The sequence below is a fragment of the Mus caroli genome, unplaced genomic scaffold (assembly GCF_978045245.1).
Source record: "Mus caroli unplaced genomic scaffold, Mus_caroli_1 scaffold_14, whole genome shotgun sequence".
NCBI lineage: Eukaryota > Metazoa > Chordata > Mammalia > Rodentia > Muridae > Mus > Mus caroli.
Genome location: NW_028227269.1, coordinates 87,121,416 through 87,140,658, shown reverse-complemented (window position 1 = coordinate 87,140,658; position 19,243 = coordinate 87,121,416). Strand labels below are relative to the sequence as shown.

Here is a 19,243-nt window from a genome sequence, read left to right as displayed (position 1 = left end):
ATTAAGGAAGTTACAGTAACTTGAAACCATTTTGTTTACAATGAAATACAAGTTCATGCTTATCACAGACAAAGGAATGACCAGTGACCCTCTATTATTTCATCATTTGTATTATTTCATACAAACAAGGATGGTAACTTATTTGTTCAAACCTGTGAGCTGAATAAAGCTAATCTGCATAAGATGATGCTGGAACGGAAAATAACCTTCCCCTGGGGTAGAGACTGACCCCATGCTCACAGATAGATTGCAACTGCGTAGGATCACGTGACCGAGTTCTGCCAATAATAAATGATACACATTACTTCCGCTTTAAAATATCATCTAGGCTCTCCTTCTCCTCCTCCACAGTTAGTCAAAGAGAAGGCTCTCACTCTGTAAAATGACTAACTTACAGGATGCAAGGGCCTGGATGCCTGAGTGACAGTGTGGAGCAGAGTCCACCTTCCACCTATTATCCTTTTGCCCAGCAAACTGCAGTGAGTAAGAAATGTTTGAGGAGCATTCATTGACTTGGCTTAGAAATTGTTTCTCATACCAGCAAGCCTTCCCTGACTCTTGCTGATTTTCACTATTTCCAACTCACTAGTCTATATTGTAGGAAAAAATATTTTTATCCACACGTGAGCATGTTTAGACACATGCAGGTGCATAGGGTTGGACATGTAGATGCCAGAGGACAATCTTGGGTAGCATCCTCAGCAATGTTGTGCATTTCTCTTGCATCATGGGCTCTTACTGGTTCATCAATTAGGCTAGATTGGCTATCCAGTAGCCCTACAGGGAGCCTTCTGCCTGCCTGGTGCTGAGACATCAGGAGTGCACCTCTATGCCTATCATTTTTATGTGGGCTTTGGAGATTGAAATCAAGTGCTCATGCATGTGAGACACTTTACCAAAGGAGCTATCACTCCACCCCTAGATTTTAGGATGAAATAAATACAGAGTAGTGCAAAAGCATGAGTAGAAGGCAGTACGATGTCAATACATCATACCACTATTTATAAAAACAAACAAACAAAACCCTAGGGCTTTTTTGGAGAAGACTCAGGTTGAACAGAAGGATTGGGGGCAGGGGCCTGGGGGCTTAGTCTATGAATCCTCACATGTGTTTTATTCACTCTTATTTTTAGAGACAAGCTGACCAAAAATAAAGAGAATTGTAAGGCTGACAAAAAGCACAATTTTCTACAATTTTCTACTTCAGTTTGGACCCCCAGAACTTACAAAAAAGAAAATAAATCCAATGACCAAAGTATCTGTAATCCTAGAATCCTATAGGACATGGGACAGATTTCATGATGTTTGCCAGTCATCTAGTCTGGCACACATAGCAGCAAGGAGATTTTGTATTAAAAATGTAGAAAAATAATAACTGATACCCAAAGGTTGTTGTCAGACTTCTGCATGTAAATCATCATGTGTGTACCTGCAACACATGAATACATACACACTTATACATGCATAAACCCACACATATCACACATACACATACCATATTACAAAAAAAAATCTCTACTTTCCTCAGAAAGAAAAAAATGTTTTCATATTCTAAATAGCATGCAACAAATATTGAAATATGAAAATGTGTACATTTGTGTGTACATGTTTGTGTGTATGTGTGTTTGTGTCTGTGTATGTGTGTGTGTGAGAGAGAGAACGTAAGTGAGCGAGAGGAAGAGAGAGGGACTAGCTCTTGAAGAATTGATATATAGAGTTTTCTTCTACTATTTTATGAGCTTTTCATTAACAAAGACTGATTTTTATTCATTTTATATATCTCCTGTGTTCAATTCTTGTTAAATTCAATTATACTTTATTGGTACTCTAAGAAAGAAGGGAATATAACTTCATAACAGCCACACATTTTATTCTGTACTTAATATGTGCTAGCATAGATAATTCCCAATTTTTCCAAAAGTACAATATGTTATTATTTAAAATACATATTATTTATAAGCATTATTATATGTATTGTAATATTACAATATATATTTATATATCATAATAAGACAGTGTCATCCCCATTTTACAGAAGAGAAAACAGATTAAAATCAATTGAAGTCATGTTTGCCACTTTCTTTAAGTGGCAATAACAATATGAAACTATTTATAATTGATTTAAAATTTTTAAAAAAGCTTTAAAGATCTTTTATTTAGGTAAAGATTGGATGGTAGGGGTACTTAAAAATCACTTCAAACTCCCTACTGTGAGAGTATATACTAAGAATATTAGAAGCCACACCCATAAAGTCTTATTCACATGACTGCCTAAACATCAGCTGAGCAAGGACAAGAATAGATGTGCTAACACAGAGGTGGGGACACAAAACCTCAACCTTGAATAAAGAACTACAGGTAACTAAGGAGGGCTAAGCTGTAAAAACAGTCTTTCCCAGGAAGAGCATACCAATTGGTAATCTAATAAAATGTGGTCAGCTTTGAAAATCTATGAATGAAAAAGAGGCCATGAATTTGTAAGAGAACAAGAAAAAATATGTATCACAATATATTAATTATATTATATATAATACATTATTATATATAAATATTAATAATATATTTTAATTATATTGTATATTATATACATTGTTACATATGTGTGATACATATAACTTCAAAGAAGACTTCTGGGAGAGAAAAGGTACTGTCTTCCAAAACAAACTGTCAGGCAAAAAGCAACAGAAGAAGCAGTGAACAGGAAGGCAGCATGTCCCTGTTCATCTCCAGGGGACAGAGCTGTCACCATCTCTGGATGTCCAAAACAAAAGAAAGTATAAAAGCCTCAAGCTCTCAGGTTGAACAGAAGGATTGGGGGCAGGGGCCTGGGGGCTTAGTCTATGAATCCTCACATGTGTTTTATTCACTCTTATTTTTAGAGACAAGCTGACCAAAAATAAAGAGAATTGTAAGGCTGACAAAAAGCACAATTTTCTACAAATTCTTTTTTACCTAACCTAGGCAATGACCTCCACAAGGCCTCAGGTTTAATAACATTTATTTCTGCAGTAGCTGAGTTCACTATTAAACAGAGATGCAGAGCACAACATAATACAACTAAATCACTCTTGTAAATATTTAATATCATTGCCTTTCTTTTCCCTTTTAACAAATCACTATCAAAGGCTAAGCACATAGTAGAAGACAAATTTATTTAGTCTATCCTAGAAAAAAAATGCTTAGTGCTCATGCTTTTTATCTATCTAGTTCTCCAAATGACTTTGACACTTGAGAGCCCTTGTGATCAAAGCAGTTTGAAGAAAAGCAATTTTGTAACTAAGAACTGACTTTGCACAATGACCCACAGTCCCCTAAGTTGCCTCATGGAAAGATCCTAAAGTTAACCCATCAGACATGTAAACTCTGAAAAGGGTAGATTAAGAAGGAAGGAAAGAAATGGTATGAATGCCGGAAAATATGTTCTCACTTGACATAAAAGTTGAACATTTCTTTTATATAAAGTCTTTGTAAATAAAATGACAACTATTCTTAACAAAAGGAAGGAAGGAAGGAAGGAAGGAAGGAAGGAAGGAAGGAAGGAAGGAAGGAAGGAAGGAAAACATTAAATGACAATTCTAAACCCAGGTCCTACATAGTAGATAACAGGGCATTTTTACAGAACCCATCATGCATCTATTCTGCTACATAAGCCATAAACATAGGACACCCAAAAGAAAAATAAATGGGCATAAAAGTATGTTGAAAGTCAACTGATATCACCATCTTACTTCAGTCAAAACAGAACAGTCAGCATAACCAATTCTTTAGAGACATAACATTTCATGAAGCCTTGAAACATAGCTTACTGACAATCAGGTCTCAGGCTGTCAAGCTATTTAGGAGAAAACTTTATAAAGTTCACAAACAGTTCCACGACATCACTTATATGGCCTGAGTAATAATAACTGCTCATTAATATTAATACTAATAATCACTTATAATGCATCAGTGGCCTATGAGTGATCTGTAACAAAGTCATTCAGCAGTGACGATGACAAAGGCTTAGCGGCTATTTCGAGGGAAGGAAAAGAAAACAGGATTAGTGGGAGTCAGGAAGTCTGGTCCAAGTCCTGACAAGGCTACAGATGATCCATGTAACACTCATGTCCTCTCAGCATGCTTATTCATCTGCAAAATTACAGTGCGAAGGACTAAAGGAATTCCACGTTTCCTCTCCCTCTGAAATTATATGCTTCTAGATCTGAGGCGACAAATCAGCATTTTGCAAAGTAACTGTAAGCCAAATGTTTTTATTTTCTTCATGGCTCAGATATTTCCATCAAATATATAAGAAAGTCCCGTGGCCCTCTTTGTTTATAACAAATAACAGGACTGGGCTTATTTTTTGTCTATTTATTTATTTATTTATTTATTTATTTATTTATTTATTTATAATGTGGAAAGCTTAAAGAATGAAGGGGACAATGTTTCCCTGTTGGAGAGAGGCTGGGCACTCTCCATGGTTCTGAACCCTGAAACAGTTTTAATAATTCAGTGATTTCTGTTAGACACTTTGGTTTATAGGAACTGGGCACATGCAAGAATCACACTGTAATTGATATTATGGCACTTGTAGCTTCATTAGTTCCTTCTCTAGTACTATATGGTACAACTTAATACAATTTTACCAATGCTGTGTCAATTTTTACAACAGATCATCCAAGTAGGCTTATTATAAGTAAAAAAACAAAAACCAAACAAAAAAACGTATGAAAGGTTAAAATAAATGAAAGATCAAAATTTCTCAACCTTCTAGGGTGACATATTAGTGAGATGTGTTTATGATTATGTTAGTGTTTATGATCCATAAGTTATTGTTGTTGTTAGAGGCAAGCTTAAATGTAAATTGTGTGTGTGTGTGTATGCACATACAAATGAGGATGTGCATGCGGGATACCTTTATGGGTCCTCTTCCATGCTCTCTTTAATCCATACTTATTTTCATAGACACCTAGTATTCCAGTTCCAACTGCCCATGAATCAGTGTAGAACTAGGAAACTCACTCTAAGCCACAACAAAGGCACTTGTAAATGCCCCTTATCGGTCACTGGGGAAACAGAGGCATTCACACCTCAATCAGAAAACTACATCTCTCTTTCCAGATAAATAAACCCAGGCAAATGATGTATTGCAGGTGGATCAGTGGCAACTGCTTCATAGTGAACAGACAACACATACAGAGTCCTCAGTGGTATGTGAAGACAGCCCCAAATCCCTTGCTAAGTCAAGGCTTCCTAAGCAAAGCACAGGTAATTCTCATCAACAAGCAGCTCTTTCACCTGAATGTTCACTGTCTAGATGACATCAGACAAAAGGTGTCACAGTCAAACTGCCAGTATTTCCTGATAAATGACCTAAGATATACAGTAGATAGGCATAGCCACAAGGACTATGAACCTGCCCCAAATTTCAAAGAACATAAGGCTATGTATGTATGTGGTAATTCTCTCCTCTTAATGCTGACATCAGCTCTTCCTGCGGTTCAGCAAGCCATTACTAGGAGCACTGTTTACACACACTATATGGACAACCATTTAAGTACTTAAGTAATACAAACTGGAAGCACTTTAACAAGACTAGTGTCTAAAACTGCAGTTGTTTAAACATCTGTGTTATGCATTTCACCAGGAAGCAGTCATTTCCCTATTGAAACAAACCTTTCTAAAAACACTATTCCCAATCAAAACAGAAAATGTGGTTAAAAGCATTCCTGAGTGAAACCAATCCGAAAGCTTCCTTCTAGAGGCTCAGAGCACACACTAGACTTGGAAGGGACTTTAAATTTGTCTTGTCCCATGTTTCTTATATGAACATTATAGTCTTCAACATACTTGTCAGAAATAAAAATTAAGGAGGAAAAATTCCATAGGTAACTCAGAGGAGTACATTTGCCTTCTGGGAGATTCACAATCAGTTCTGTCATCACAAAGGCTTAGTGAAGTCATAAAGTCACTGTAAACACCATTGCTTCAAGGGCTGGAGGGGTAGCATAGCCATGGGAAGCTTCCCTAGTGTGTGGGAGACCCTGATTTGGTTATTTATTCCCACACAAAAAAAGGGATCAATTTCATTTCAACCTGCATTTCTAGAACTGCTTTTGTTCATGATACTGTGTGTGTATGTGTGTGTGTGTGTGTGTGTGTGTGTGTGTGTGCGCGCGCGCGCGCGCGTGTACATATGCACAGAGATTAGATAGACAGACAGACAGACAGACAGATAGACAAGGGTGTATAACCATTTGCCTTTCTCAAACATTTTGCATAAGATGGCAATCTGATATAGTACAATGTAGAAGAGTATGTCCTAAGAAACGACAAAAGTTCTTCCAAGTTTCATATGCACTTATTTTTTCCCCTTGGAACTCTTTTGAAGCCAGGTGATACACTAATCTTAAAGGAATATAACATTAAAGCTCCCCCAGTTAACAAGTAGATGGATGGGCTTCACAAAGAATGGCCTGTTAAGAACCCGTTAGGAGTGAGTTCTAGATTCCTATGAACAGCAAAACACAGGAGTCACTGTAAGGATGATAGTTGGCTACAACTCACATCACCAAGTTGTTTATATTTATCAGGAATAGTAGAAGATGATTTTCAAACAATATGCAAGCCATTTGATAACTTTTAATATCAACAACGAACACCTGACTATGGTAACATATTCAACAAAATCAGGGTGAAGATTTCAAGGAAATAGGTTGATTTTCCTATGTGTTTATATTTGCTATATATTTTGTTTCAGGAAAAATATAACACACAAACACACACATAAAAGAAAATTCTGAGGTTTTGAAATTTATTTTTTGATGGTACCAAGCCAGCGTTCTGACTCTCCTTTCAATAACAGATCTACAGGCATTCCCGAAGTGTAGTCATTAGTTTATCTTTAAGTAAATATTTTGATTGTCAGACAGCTTGTTACAAACAAGATTTTTTTTTCCCAAATGCTCACTCCTGATGCACCCAAGTCAGCTTGCACATCACTCATTTAATAATCTGTGTGTGTGTGTGTGTGTGTGTGTGTGTTCCAATGCAAGATCATCCTAAGGCAGCTGAAAAACAGGGCAGGAAATGCATGCTTTGTGAGCGTTTCATTTAAAAGGACCCTAGAGTATGGGGCCTGGGTTTTCTCTCAGTTCTGTGGTCTCTGCACTCCATTATCATAAAGCTTAGGAAATGAGCTATTACCCACCACCATCCCTCGTAACTGCTATTACAGAAAATCACACACTCACAAAACAGCATTAATTGTCAGAATTAGCAACCATTTAAAAGGCAGCTGTTCTTTCACTCTTAAATAGGCTCCAAATTTCAGATTCTCCCTGCGTCTTGGCTGCTCCATCTATGCTTCTTACTCACACACACACACACACACACACACACACACACACACACACACACACACAATGGATCCTTAGGCGAACAATTTTTAAAATGATCTATATTTTTATATAAAAAGAAAACCCACAGAAAATCCTGTTTATTAAGCAACATTTTTCACCCCAGTACTTGCCATCATCGTTACAATTGGCTGGAAAGCTTCCAGACTAAGCAGCAGTTTCCAAACCTGCAGGTGGAAAGGCTCTGTTTTGTGTGGGCTGGGGGTGGGGGTGGGAGAGTAGTATCTCTTTAAGAGTCAACAGTAAATTAACTTGCCCATAAGAGTGAAATAATTAGCAGTTAGTAGCTTATTAAAAGGATGGCAAAGGCCAAGCTGCCATCTGGGATCTCCAGTTTCTTGTGATTGTTATTATGTCAAGATGTGCAGTTGAATTAGCTTTCATGTCGCCGTGCCTGCCCTTACTTTACATGTAAATTTGAGTGAAAGATGCAACACTTTTAGAATCGGATGCCCATCAGAAATCATTATTAGTCTGGCTCTTTACAAAGCATATGTTCTTTTCCTCCTCTTCTATTCTATTCACTACTAAATGCCTTGGGGGGAGAAAAAAAAAGGAAAAACCCAATGATATCAATTAGATATGGTCTTTGTGCAAAGGGAAACCTGAGCTTCATCAAAAACAAGGCCAAGCTGCCTCACAAAAGCGCAACATGATTGCCTCTGTTTACACACAGTGAAAACCCCAATGGCTCTGTCTCTCACAGTTCATCTTCTGAATGAAGCTAAAGCCAGTAAAGGCTTGAAGTTGATTGCTAGACAAGTACACTCAGTCCTGGAGAGGGAATAAACGTGTATACTCAACACAAACAGAGTATCATGACATAAACTTACAGAGTGACAGATACAACATAGTTCCTAATCTGGACACTGTTGGCAAGAATATATATACATATATGAGAGAATATATATACATATATATATACGTGTGTGTATATATATATATATGAGAATAAATATATATGAGTATATACATATATCTTCTGAAATTTAAAGCTGCATGCTTAGAAGCATGCATTTGATATACTTTGTATATTTCATATTCTATGCCCCAATGAAGATAAATAATACACAAGTTAAAAATACCCTACATGTACATACGCAAAACATATTCACTTTTCTGAGTCTGAGAATTTAAAGAGTGGAAGAGTTGAATAACTAAATGATTACCTAGAAATTTCCTTTAGAAATAAAAAAAGCTTTAATATTAAAAGTTGTAGTAAGTAAAAGAAAAATAGACTATTTAAGCCAGTTTAATATAGAAGATGTAGCTGAAAGGTGCTTTTAAACTCCCACAGAATCTTGCCATCGATTGTCAGAGGGTCTGGAACAGGTTTGCTCTCCTCATCAGTAGGATACCCAGGGTCAGCAGGTCCATGAATTTTGTTGAGGCCTTAAGCCATTGACTCTCTGTGAATAATTGTTAGGAACTAAATAAACCTTGATTTTCAAATGTTGAAGGAGAGACTCTCTTAAATTCAGACATAGATCACATTGAAATGAGTTATTTTTCATTATATCTACAAATGGGAGCTATAAATAGAAATATATTATACAACATAAACCTATCAATGAGTTTGTGGACAAACTGTACCCATACCCAGATACACAGGCACTCCTGCCTTGGATACCTGAGAGAGGATTCATAACCAATATAAGCTTAAGCACATAAACAGTCATATCATGTTTGTACCCCTGTCAATATTTTTCCAACAGGTAACTCTTGAGTTCTTTATATGAGATATATCATGAAGATAATACACTGTGATTCAACTACCCTTTCCCTTCAGGCACTATCAAAGTCAAGTTCTTAAGGGTATCCATATAGACCAGCTGTTAAAAACGACATAGCCCTTCAGATCAACCAACTTGACCTGTTAAGCAAAGGCCCATGCAAATAGGAAATCCATAAAGTAATTTATTTTATGACTTGTCAACAGGAATTTAACTGAGACATTTAACTGGCATAGTACAGGTTTTATTAATATGTCTACTATTCACATTCACGGTTTTTAAATGTTCCAAAATAAAATAAAATCATGTAAAAAGATGTCTTTAATGTCCAGTAAAAATTTCTGAACAAGAATAGAAGTAACCCACCCTTCATATTTTAAAGTCATCACTGCTGAAACACAAAACTATTAAAATCAAGCAATTTATCTTTTAGGTTTCAAAGACATTCATGTTTTTCCCCCAAAGATTTTCAAAACATTCAAAGAAGGTGGGTGGAAACATGGAAAGTAGGCTTTATTTAAAAAAAAAAAAGCGATTTTATTCATTGTTAAGAGGGGAAAAAATCAGTAGATGAGAAACAAATAAGACAAGAGATGGAAATGTAATGTTGCCTCTATTTTATTATAATTAGATATTTATAGAGCACAGATGAGTTTATTTTCATAATTAGGAGCTGGCATTGCATGTACTAATTTGCATAAATAGTTGGCTATCAAGACAGTAACTTATTTGCAGGGTGCTTGAATCCTAGCAGGGACAACAGGGAACTCAGCTCCTCAAATCAGCTTCCTTAATAACATTCCCAGCAAAATACAGTCTACATGAAATAACATTCAAGTTCATGTAGCTTGATTATCTCCTCCCAGTTTAGCCAGTGTTTATTAGTTCAGCATTAGAAGGCCAATGATCAAATCTACGTGGGAAAAACACACATAAATAAATCATAGCCTCTAATATCTAAATGCCAAGAATATACATTTGGCTCAACTAGTCCAGTAAGAGTTTTGTAAAGAAAAAGAGACAGGAATTAGGTACCCATAGCAACCCATACGATACATATCTTACCAGTTCTTGGCAGCTATCAAAGATGATAACTCCAGTTTTTTCCTGGTCATTCTCAGCCATCTCCATAGCCTGCACCACTCAGCAAAACCAACTTCCCAGAACACATGTATAAACCTCTCTGCCAGTAGCAGAAGGAAAAAGAAAAACTTCTAAAATTGACTGCTATGGATAAAAAGAAAATTAAGCATGCTTCTGGTGGATCTCTCCTGCCAACTGCTCACACCCAACAGGAAATCTTGGAGAAATAGTTTATACCATATCTTTTTTTTTCAAGCCACAGGACAAAAACTTGTTTGTCATCTGACTCATTTGGCAAGTGTTGTGTATTCACTTGTGTATTCGCATTCATCTACATGGTAGATTGTACATTGTTGATTCTACAGGGACAGAATGAAGTTAGAAGCTGACGTGTTTTATAAAACACACTTCCAGTCTGCCCTGAAGCCCTGGTGTTATGCAACCCACATTCTTGCATACCAGCAAGTGTATTCCAGTTTACCACAGTTTCTGCCATTCTAGTGCCTCCTTTCCATTTCTAGTTCTAGTCTTTACAGTAGCTGTGAGGTCTCTGTTGGCATCTGAGTCTGCAACCCCTACTCCAAATTCAATTTCAAGGGAAAGTATTCAATCACTTACCTCATTGTAGACATCTTCAAGTGGGCAAGAGAAAGAAGAATGAACCCAAACATGCTCTCCATTCTTAAGCAGAAGCCATGGAGATTGTGTCTAAGAGCTAGAAAATGCTGATTTCTGAACAACTCTTCTGGCCAGCTACTTCTGGGTAAAACCTCTCTTGCCTTTGGCCACATGCTGTCCAAAGGCCTCCTAAATGCAGGGGCTGACATTATGTCTGAACCCCTGCTCAGCTTTATAGGTTTAACTTCACAGGGCTTACTGTTTTATCACTGGGCTTTTAAAGAATGACAAGATCTGAAACATCTCTATTCTTTTCTCTGACAAATGCTTAAAAATAATTCAAAACCTTCTCACTTTTACCCTGCTATAATCTGCAACCATTTCCTCTAATATTGTATACATAGTGCCAAGAGAAGACCCAGCCTCAGAGAACACTGGAGCCAGAATGTGTGGTCTCATCCCATGTCCCTAGGTACTCGTTTGATTAGCGGGTTACAGTAGTAAGGATAGCAGTAAGGGGTACAAGTATTTGAAGGAGAATGAGCCCATTAACAACATCACAACTGAAAAAATCAAACCCTATCTATTTTTATTTCCATATCGAAAGCCAATTGTTCGATTTAGTTAAACATTCCTCAATTCCATTGGTATCCATCATGTATAGCTCTGAACTGAATTCTGAGCTCATGAAGTATGGCTGACAATGATGGCCAAGACACAGACACCTATAGTTTTCTAGTAATTTTGTATGGAAGCTCAAGGGAAAAGGTTAAATTAGAAAAGCAGGACGACACTGAGACTGCTCTGAAAGTGAAGTGGCTAATCCTGTATCCCACATGGTAGACAGCAGAGCTTACATAGTTCTCCATCAGAGGACTGACTGGAAGTGAAAAGCAACAGGGAGACAAGCTTGGAAAGGATAATGACCTAATAAGTTCTGGATGCAGACTGAGATACAAAAGTCATTCTAGAGCCAACCACACACTGCTCTCTCTGCTGACTGTCTTGGAGGGGGAGCATTCATGAAGGAGGAAGTTAGAAAGCAGTTACTGTTGGTCAAGCCTGGGTGTTGAGGAAGATGGGGTATTTGAAAAGGAAACTGGTTGGTAGACAAATGACATTAAGGTTGACTCTGGACATATTGAGGTGAGAGTACTAGGTGACATTTATATGGATATATGTTACAGCAAATGTAAGGTGGCAGGCTGGAACTTAAGACCAATCAATGTCTGAAAGTCAGCTAGAAGGAATGTACATGGAGATCATACTTGTATATCAGACAGACCACATAGAGTAGTCAGGGATTCTGATTTGGATTTGATTCTCATTTAGAAGTCACCTAACAGCTCTCTGAGCCTTGTTATCACTACTATTAAACATAGATAATACTACCCCAGACCTCATAGAATAGTAGAAATTAAGTATGAGAAGACCTACAAAGCACAGAGCACAATGGCCAGCACACTGGAGTATAAGTAGCAGTGATAGTGACAGCAATGACCTGCAGAAAGACCCCAAGTACAAAAACCCACAGATACCCCAAACACCATTTTAGGGGGATGTTTAGGGGAAAGATGAAGAAACATGAGGATGGAAGGGAAGGAGAGGAGAAGAAAGAAGAGGAAAGGACAAGGGGGGAGGGGAGGGGAAGGGAGGGGAGGGGAGTAGAAAAAGGGAACCACACATTTTCAATAGGCTACATCATGAGCAGATGGGTGGTTTCATGTATAAAAGAGGTCTCTAGCCATTGGCCTCTTCCTCTTCCCCACCTACTCTTTACCGAAGGTGTCAATCCAGCAATGGGGTAAGGGTTCAGGGTAGCACATTTCTGAGAATGAATCCACTTGGGCTTAGCATTAAAGGAGCCGTCAACCAGCCTTAGCATTAAAGGAGCTGGCAACCATCCAAGCTCAAACTGGAAAGGGCCAAAACACTCCCAAGGCAGCTGTACAGAAAACACAAAACTGAAATGAGAGATGACCAGTTTGCTGTCAAGTCTTCAACTGAGCATTTTGAATACTTCATCAGGCCTGTCCTTTGGCCATATCCTCACATCAGAATTCACTCGCTCTATTTACACTATGCAGCAACTTTTGAAGGCAACAGCAGTGCACCTGCCCACCAAGACAATGGAGAATTATCCTGGAGGGGAGAACTGAATGGAGAGTCACATTTATAATTTATCAGTTAACTCCTCCTTCACTCCCAAATAACCAATCTAATTTTAGCAGGTGAGCCAGGTTCTCTGAGCTTAGAAATGAATGAATGAATCCAGCCACCCAAAGTGTAGAGGCACAGTAAGAAGCCCACACACTTAGCTTATCCCCTCTCCTCCTGACCACCTGGAAGAAGATGGCTTTGTCCACTAACATCCCACATCACCTCTCTGTTCTTCCTCCTGCCAGTGTAATACATTTCTGTTTCTACAGTTTTCCATGTTTCCCTAGTTCCATCTTTCTTAGCCAACTGCCCCTGGTCTTAATATTCCATCTCCCACAAGTACAGAAATTGAAACACTGAAGAAAAGAAGAGCAATAGACACCCCCAAAATCTACAGTTAGTAAAATTAGAAAATTCTCCAATCCTCTCCCTTTCTTTTCCATTATTGATCTGGTGCTGCTGATACCCCAAATTCAGTTATGTATAAAATCGAGAAACTATGGGACATCTTATCCTGCCTCCACTGTGCCTGAAACATATATCACAAGAAAGGATCTTAGAACACTCTACAGTAGAGTAAATTGTATTTCCACACAGCATGTCCATTTCCGGAGACCCTATTCCTGTTAGACACCATATGACATCATGCATAAGCCTGGCTTTAGAGAAAAACAGAAACATCCCTAACATTGAATACAGGGTTCATTAAAGGGCAGGAATGACAATGGCTTTTTATTTTTTTTTATTTTTACATGCTGTTAAAAGCAGTAACTTCTGGCAGGTCCTATATATTTATTGAATCAACAGTTTCCCGCCATACATGGATAAATAAAAATGCACATTGATAGGTTGATAGAATGGTAAAAAATAAAGTCATCTACCTTTACTTCTACCTACAGAAAGGAAGCAGAAGGTCCAGTTAAGGAGAGGAAGCATGGTGTCCACCATGGAGGCGGCAAGAAAGAGAAAGAGAGTGGACATCAGCGCACTGCAGACACACTGAGAAACAACATATACATGGCAAATCATAGTACAGACAGCACAGGATGTTGCCCCACAGCATCCTTGGGAGATAGCACATAGCAAATGCGTGATGGGAGGCTTAAGGAACAAATGCTGGAGCCAGCCAGGCTGCTTCCATTGGCTTCATGTTCAAGCTTTATCCTATTCATTTCTTCTCAGTTCTCTCCTTCGAAGAAGCATGGCAAAGTCTGCATGCAAAAAGCACTGCACAACCACATGGATGGGGAATTGTATACACATAACCAATCTTGCAAACCATGGTTAGGGAAAGTCTGTGAGAATCTTGGTTCTCTTATATTTTCCCAACATTCATATGAGATGTGAAGACCCAGAGTGTGACATAATATATGAGATGTACACACAACAGACATAAATAACACATGTATTCGTGGACATGAAATATTGGCTCCAGAGATTTAGTGGGGGCTAGACAGAAGCCCCTATGTCCTATATGCAGGAGGGGGTCATGGGGCACTGGTAGAGAGAAGAGCAATGCTTTTTTAAGTAGTCATTGCAGGTGGGGGAGAATGGATAAGGGAGTGGAAAGAAATGAGAGAAAGGGGAATGGAGAAGCCAAAGGGTTTTTTTTTTTAAGTCAAATTAATCCTTTAATAGCAACTTAAAAACGATAGCTGCAACATCACCTGGAAGAATGCTGCATCTTTTCCTGAAACCCTCTCAAAGGAGGAATGCACAGCATCTGTGTTTGCATGATTCTTCTTTTCTACAAGGGATAGTAGCTGGGAGTGTGGTCAGACTTGAATGCCCCACAGGTGTACATGTGGAGTTTAGAGTAAGGTGTATAGTACAGAGTCTCCAAGTGTTGTTCATACGAACAGTAGAATCTAGCCTTTCTATTTTTTTCTAATTTTTTCCTATTCTATTCTATTCTATTCTATTCTATTCTATTCTATTCTATTCTATTCTATTCACTTGTGTGCCTGAAATAAGCTAAATTAAGATGTGATCTTAATTTAGCCCTCCTCCTGCCCTGTGATACTAGCAATATGAGAACTGTAGTGTTTGGGGGCACTTGAAATGCTGGGAGACCTCACAAAGAGAAACCAGGAGCAGAAGGCTGGAGAACACAGAAGGAAGTTCTGTCATCAGGATGGATGCCCTGCTTTTATGGTGTCACTTGTCATCAAGTTTGGACCATTAAACTCTGGCAATGCATGGAACTCTGCTCTTCTTACTTCAAAGGAAAAGGCTTCTGTTTCTCAAACGGTCCAAATCCTAGGTCTATATCAAGCCTGCCATCATACTCACTAGGTCTATATCAAGCCTGCCATCATACTCACTTGGTGAGAGTGCCTGCTCCCCTCACCCAGCTATGGGAACAGACAGCCTTCATTATTGATCCTTACATAACTCTGAAGAACTCACCTGACCCTCGCCTTCAACTATACAGTAATTTCTGCTTTCTACAAAGCCAACACCATCTTGGAATTTATAGAGTCCACACCTTGGCTCATGCTGTGGAAAACACTTATATCAGAAAAGCATACTTATTCATTCAGGATGCCATCAACTGGCCACCTGCAACTGCTAAACAATGTCTTTCAGCCTTGGGCGGTTACTTGATCTGATGCTATCTCCCTTATGGCCAAACCATATGATAGGTGGCTTGAGGGACCAGGTGGCAAGAAGTGGTTGTACATTCTCCAAAGATCAAGAAAAAAAGAATCACATGTGAAACCACAGCTTTCTTTTCTTGGATCCTCCCAAAGGAGAACTGAGTCTGATATTTGTTTTGAAAAGAAAGAGATAAGAAAAATTAAAGAGCCATTTTTTTTGGTGACAGGGCAAGGCAGGTAGACCATTCTTGCAATCACCCCAAGGCTTGGAAGAAACACAATAGTAGCAATTGAACAGTGAAGCAAAAGACAATTTTAAGTGGGCTCAGTTCTCAGATCCTGATTTGGGCTGATAATGTGGAAAATTTTTACTTAGGAGAAAAGGCTTCATTCACAGCCCACCCCATGCCTAACCGAGCTGAATTTCCTGCACACTTCACTCCCTGCATATTTGAATATTTTAGGTTGCAGATGCTGAATTTACAGATCTTTATATGCAGTTTTCTTCATAGTGTATAATGAGTTAGAATCCTGCCATGAGAACATTAGCATGTTCTTGTGGTGATTCCTTTTTTTTTTTTAATTTTTTCTTTAATATAAAATTTAAAACATTAAAACCCCCAGATGGCTTCTTTTGACCAGGACGGGTGGAGTATCATTAAGAAGACAGTGAAATGGAGGGGTGGACACACAGCAAACTTTTACCCAGAGTAAAATTCAAGGAGAAACCTAGATCCTTGCTCCCAAGCTGGGCCCCAGCCTGAGGCCAGGGGAAGAGCAGGAGGAAGTTAACCGCCTGGTTGCTCTGAAATTAGCTCCATTCACCCCCATTATCACCGTGTCATGCCTTGTTTCATGCTTTCCTCTTAGAGGCAGCCCAGCAGGGCCAGCGCCCCGCCTGGCCCAGATGACAAATGGTGAGGAGGAATGGAGAAGCTGAGAGTAGGAGACGGGATACCATGATGCATCAGGAAAGGTGTTCCTCCACAGCAGAGTGACCCCTGCTGCCAGCCTGGCCCACAGCAGGAGGCACAGGCAGCAAATGGCCTTCTATGGAGGAGGCTCTGAATGAGCAGCCAGAGGTGCAGAGGCAAGCAGTTCAGGCATCTCAGGACCACAGCACAAGGCACCTACCTTGTTCACTCATCATAAGATGGGAGAGGCCTGGGGGAGAGAGGAGAGACAGACACACAGAGAGAGAGAGAGACAGAGAGAGAAAGACAGAGAGAGAGAGAGAGGAAGAAAAAGAGAAAAGGTGGTTAGAATCCCAAAAGCAATCTTCTCTAAATTCTTGCACAGAGAAAATACATGCACACACCCAGTAGCATGCACACCCAGAACACAAGCCCCCAAACTATGGGAGCAGGCTAGATTTCCCATCTAAAGAACAGGCTTCTGCTGGCTGAATAATACCAAGGACTTTATTTTTATTGTTATTCTAGGCAATCTGTAGGATTTGCGATAGATCTATTAAGATTAAGTCTCTGGGAAAGAGACTCAAAGTATCAGGTAATGGTTTCTTTCTTTCAAATTACTTGCATCAGTAATACATGTTCACTGCAGAAACTGGGGGAAAGTTCAAAAGATAGACAAAGAAAACAATCAATTATAATCCCACCATCTAGAGAGTACCATCCATTTCTTTCCCTACACGTTGTATTATTCTCTGCAGAAATTGAATGATATTGAGCACATCAACAGACTTCTTATTTGCAAGGATTGCTCAGACTACCTTAAGACCATTTCTGTCTTGTTCACCTTAACCAGTAAAGACAGTATTCCACCCAGAAGTAGACCCTTCTGATGTACTAGAAGGTTCATGTTCATGAGGCAGGCCAAAACCTTAACTGAATGGGTTAAAGAAGGCATACAATGTCCCAATAAACAATTAACAGGATGTGTGTCTGGGGAGTCCACACTAGAGGCAAATTCCACTCTGCAGGACTCCTCGGGACAAGAAAACCATCAGCTCTGATAAACCTAAGAGAAAAGGCTTCTATCCAGCAGCAAACTGCATGGATTGTTTGTTCTTAAGCTGTTTCTATACCACTGAAAATATTTCACAAAACCCAGATCACCCCCGAGATCTTCTACTCAAAGCGAAACTCAGGGATATAGAGGATTAATAAAGGACAAAAACCCTTCTAAAGTATGGAAATCTCTAAATGTTTTTGGAGATTACTAGAGATTTAGAAAAGTAATCAGGGGCTAAATGTAGGTCAAGAAACTGACTTTTAAAAGATCAGTGATATATTAAATACATAGATACACGTGCCATAAATGTCATGGAGTCTATTTTTTTTTAACAAATTTCATTAAACTATAATCATTTTTTTTAAAGCTCAGGTTCTGGCATTCAGTGTGGTGGGAGCAGGATTAACGGTCGTGGAGGCATGGAACCATGCCAAACCAGACAAGCCTCACAATTTGCTTTGTTAAGAAAAGAAAAGAAAAGAAAAGAAAAGAAAAGAAAAGAAAAGAAAAGAAAAGAAAAGAAAAGAAAATTGTTCTTTTTTTCTGGTCTTCTGCAGGGTGGAGGAATAGAAGGAAGAGAGCAGAGAGGAGCTTAGACTTGTGTAAGAGAAGATACACAGAAATGTTTCCTCCATAACTGATGCTCCTGGGCCAAGTCCTCAGCACCAGCATCATAGTCAAAAGCACAAAGGGGAGAGTATGTGGGGCAGGTGCTTGCATCTGTGGTAATAGAAGTGGCGGTGGAGGTGGCGGGACGGGGCTACATGCTCTGTCACCTTTAGGAAATAAGAGCAAACTTCTGGAAAGATACTTCAGAATAAAACAGAGTGCATAAAAAGCTTTTGGCTATTCTTGGGTGGGGGACAACTATTTTATATGTGAGACTGAAGATGTTTATAGCTTCAGCAGGAGTAGGAAGGAGATGCAAGACTCCATCTGATCCAAAAATGTGTGTAACTTTTCCCCAACGAAGAATAAATAGGCCACTTTGTAGTAAAGGGTATGAATGCAGTAAAGAAACCCACCAATTGGGTTCCAGTCAATATACTTCCCCCAAAAATATGAAGATAAAGAGTAAAGATACGGGACTCAATCCATCTAAGCTAAATTAGAATCCTGGAGTATGTAGGGGCTGGGCAAGATCTGAAACTTAAATCAGTTGCTCACAGGATTCCTATGCTCATAAAACTTTGAGAGCTACCCCTTTACAGTGGCATATAAATCAAATGTTGGTAAATTAAATTGTATGATAAATGCAGTAAGAGGAACTGGATGCTTAATGGAACCCTGCTGTGGATCCTTTTGCCTTTTGTGAAGGGAAAAATCCTTTTAAAATGCAAATAACCCACCGTGTGTGTGTGTGTGTGTGTGTGTGTGTGTGTGTGTGTGTGTGTGTGCATACGCACACGTGTGCTCTTGCACGTTAATACAAATACGTACTTATCAGCTTTTATTAGGCTACCTACCTACATCATTGCAGCATTATCAGTCAAGGAAAGATATTCATCTTTTTCCTTGTCTAAAAACCATAAGTAGACCGATCAAGCCAGGAATGCAGGAATGGGATCATGATGTCAAACATTGGTAAGGAGGAGAATGAAGTGAAATGGACAATCATGCAAAGAACCAGGATGCAAGAAAGGAGGAGGCCATCATATGCTTTGCTTCTTATTTG

General features: G+C 38.9%; 1 protein-coding gene across 18 annotated transcripts in view; it reads right to left on the bottom strand.

Annotated features, from left to right (window-relative positions):
* The window catches only part of Nrxn3 (neurexin 3), a 1,606,331-nt gene that overhangs the window by 1,463,825 nt on the left and 123,263 nt on the right, over positions 1-19,243 (bottom strand). For all 18 annotated transcript variants that reach the window (XR_015045250.1, XM_085830590.1, XM_029484639.2 and 15 more), the window contains exon 4: positions 16,729-16,758. Coding sequence is in view for 17 of the 18 variants with exons in the window: in XM_085830590.1 (XP_085686716.1) it covers positions 16,729-16,758 (30 nt within the window). In the remaining variant the exon portion in view is untranslated. The remainder of the gene's footprint in view (positions 1-16,728; positions 16,759-19,243) is intronic.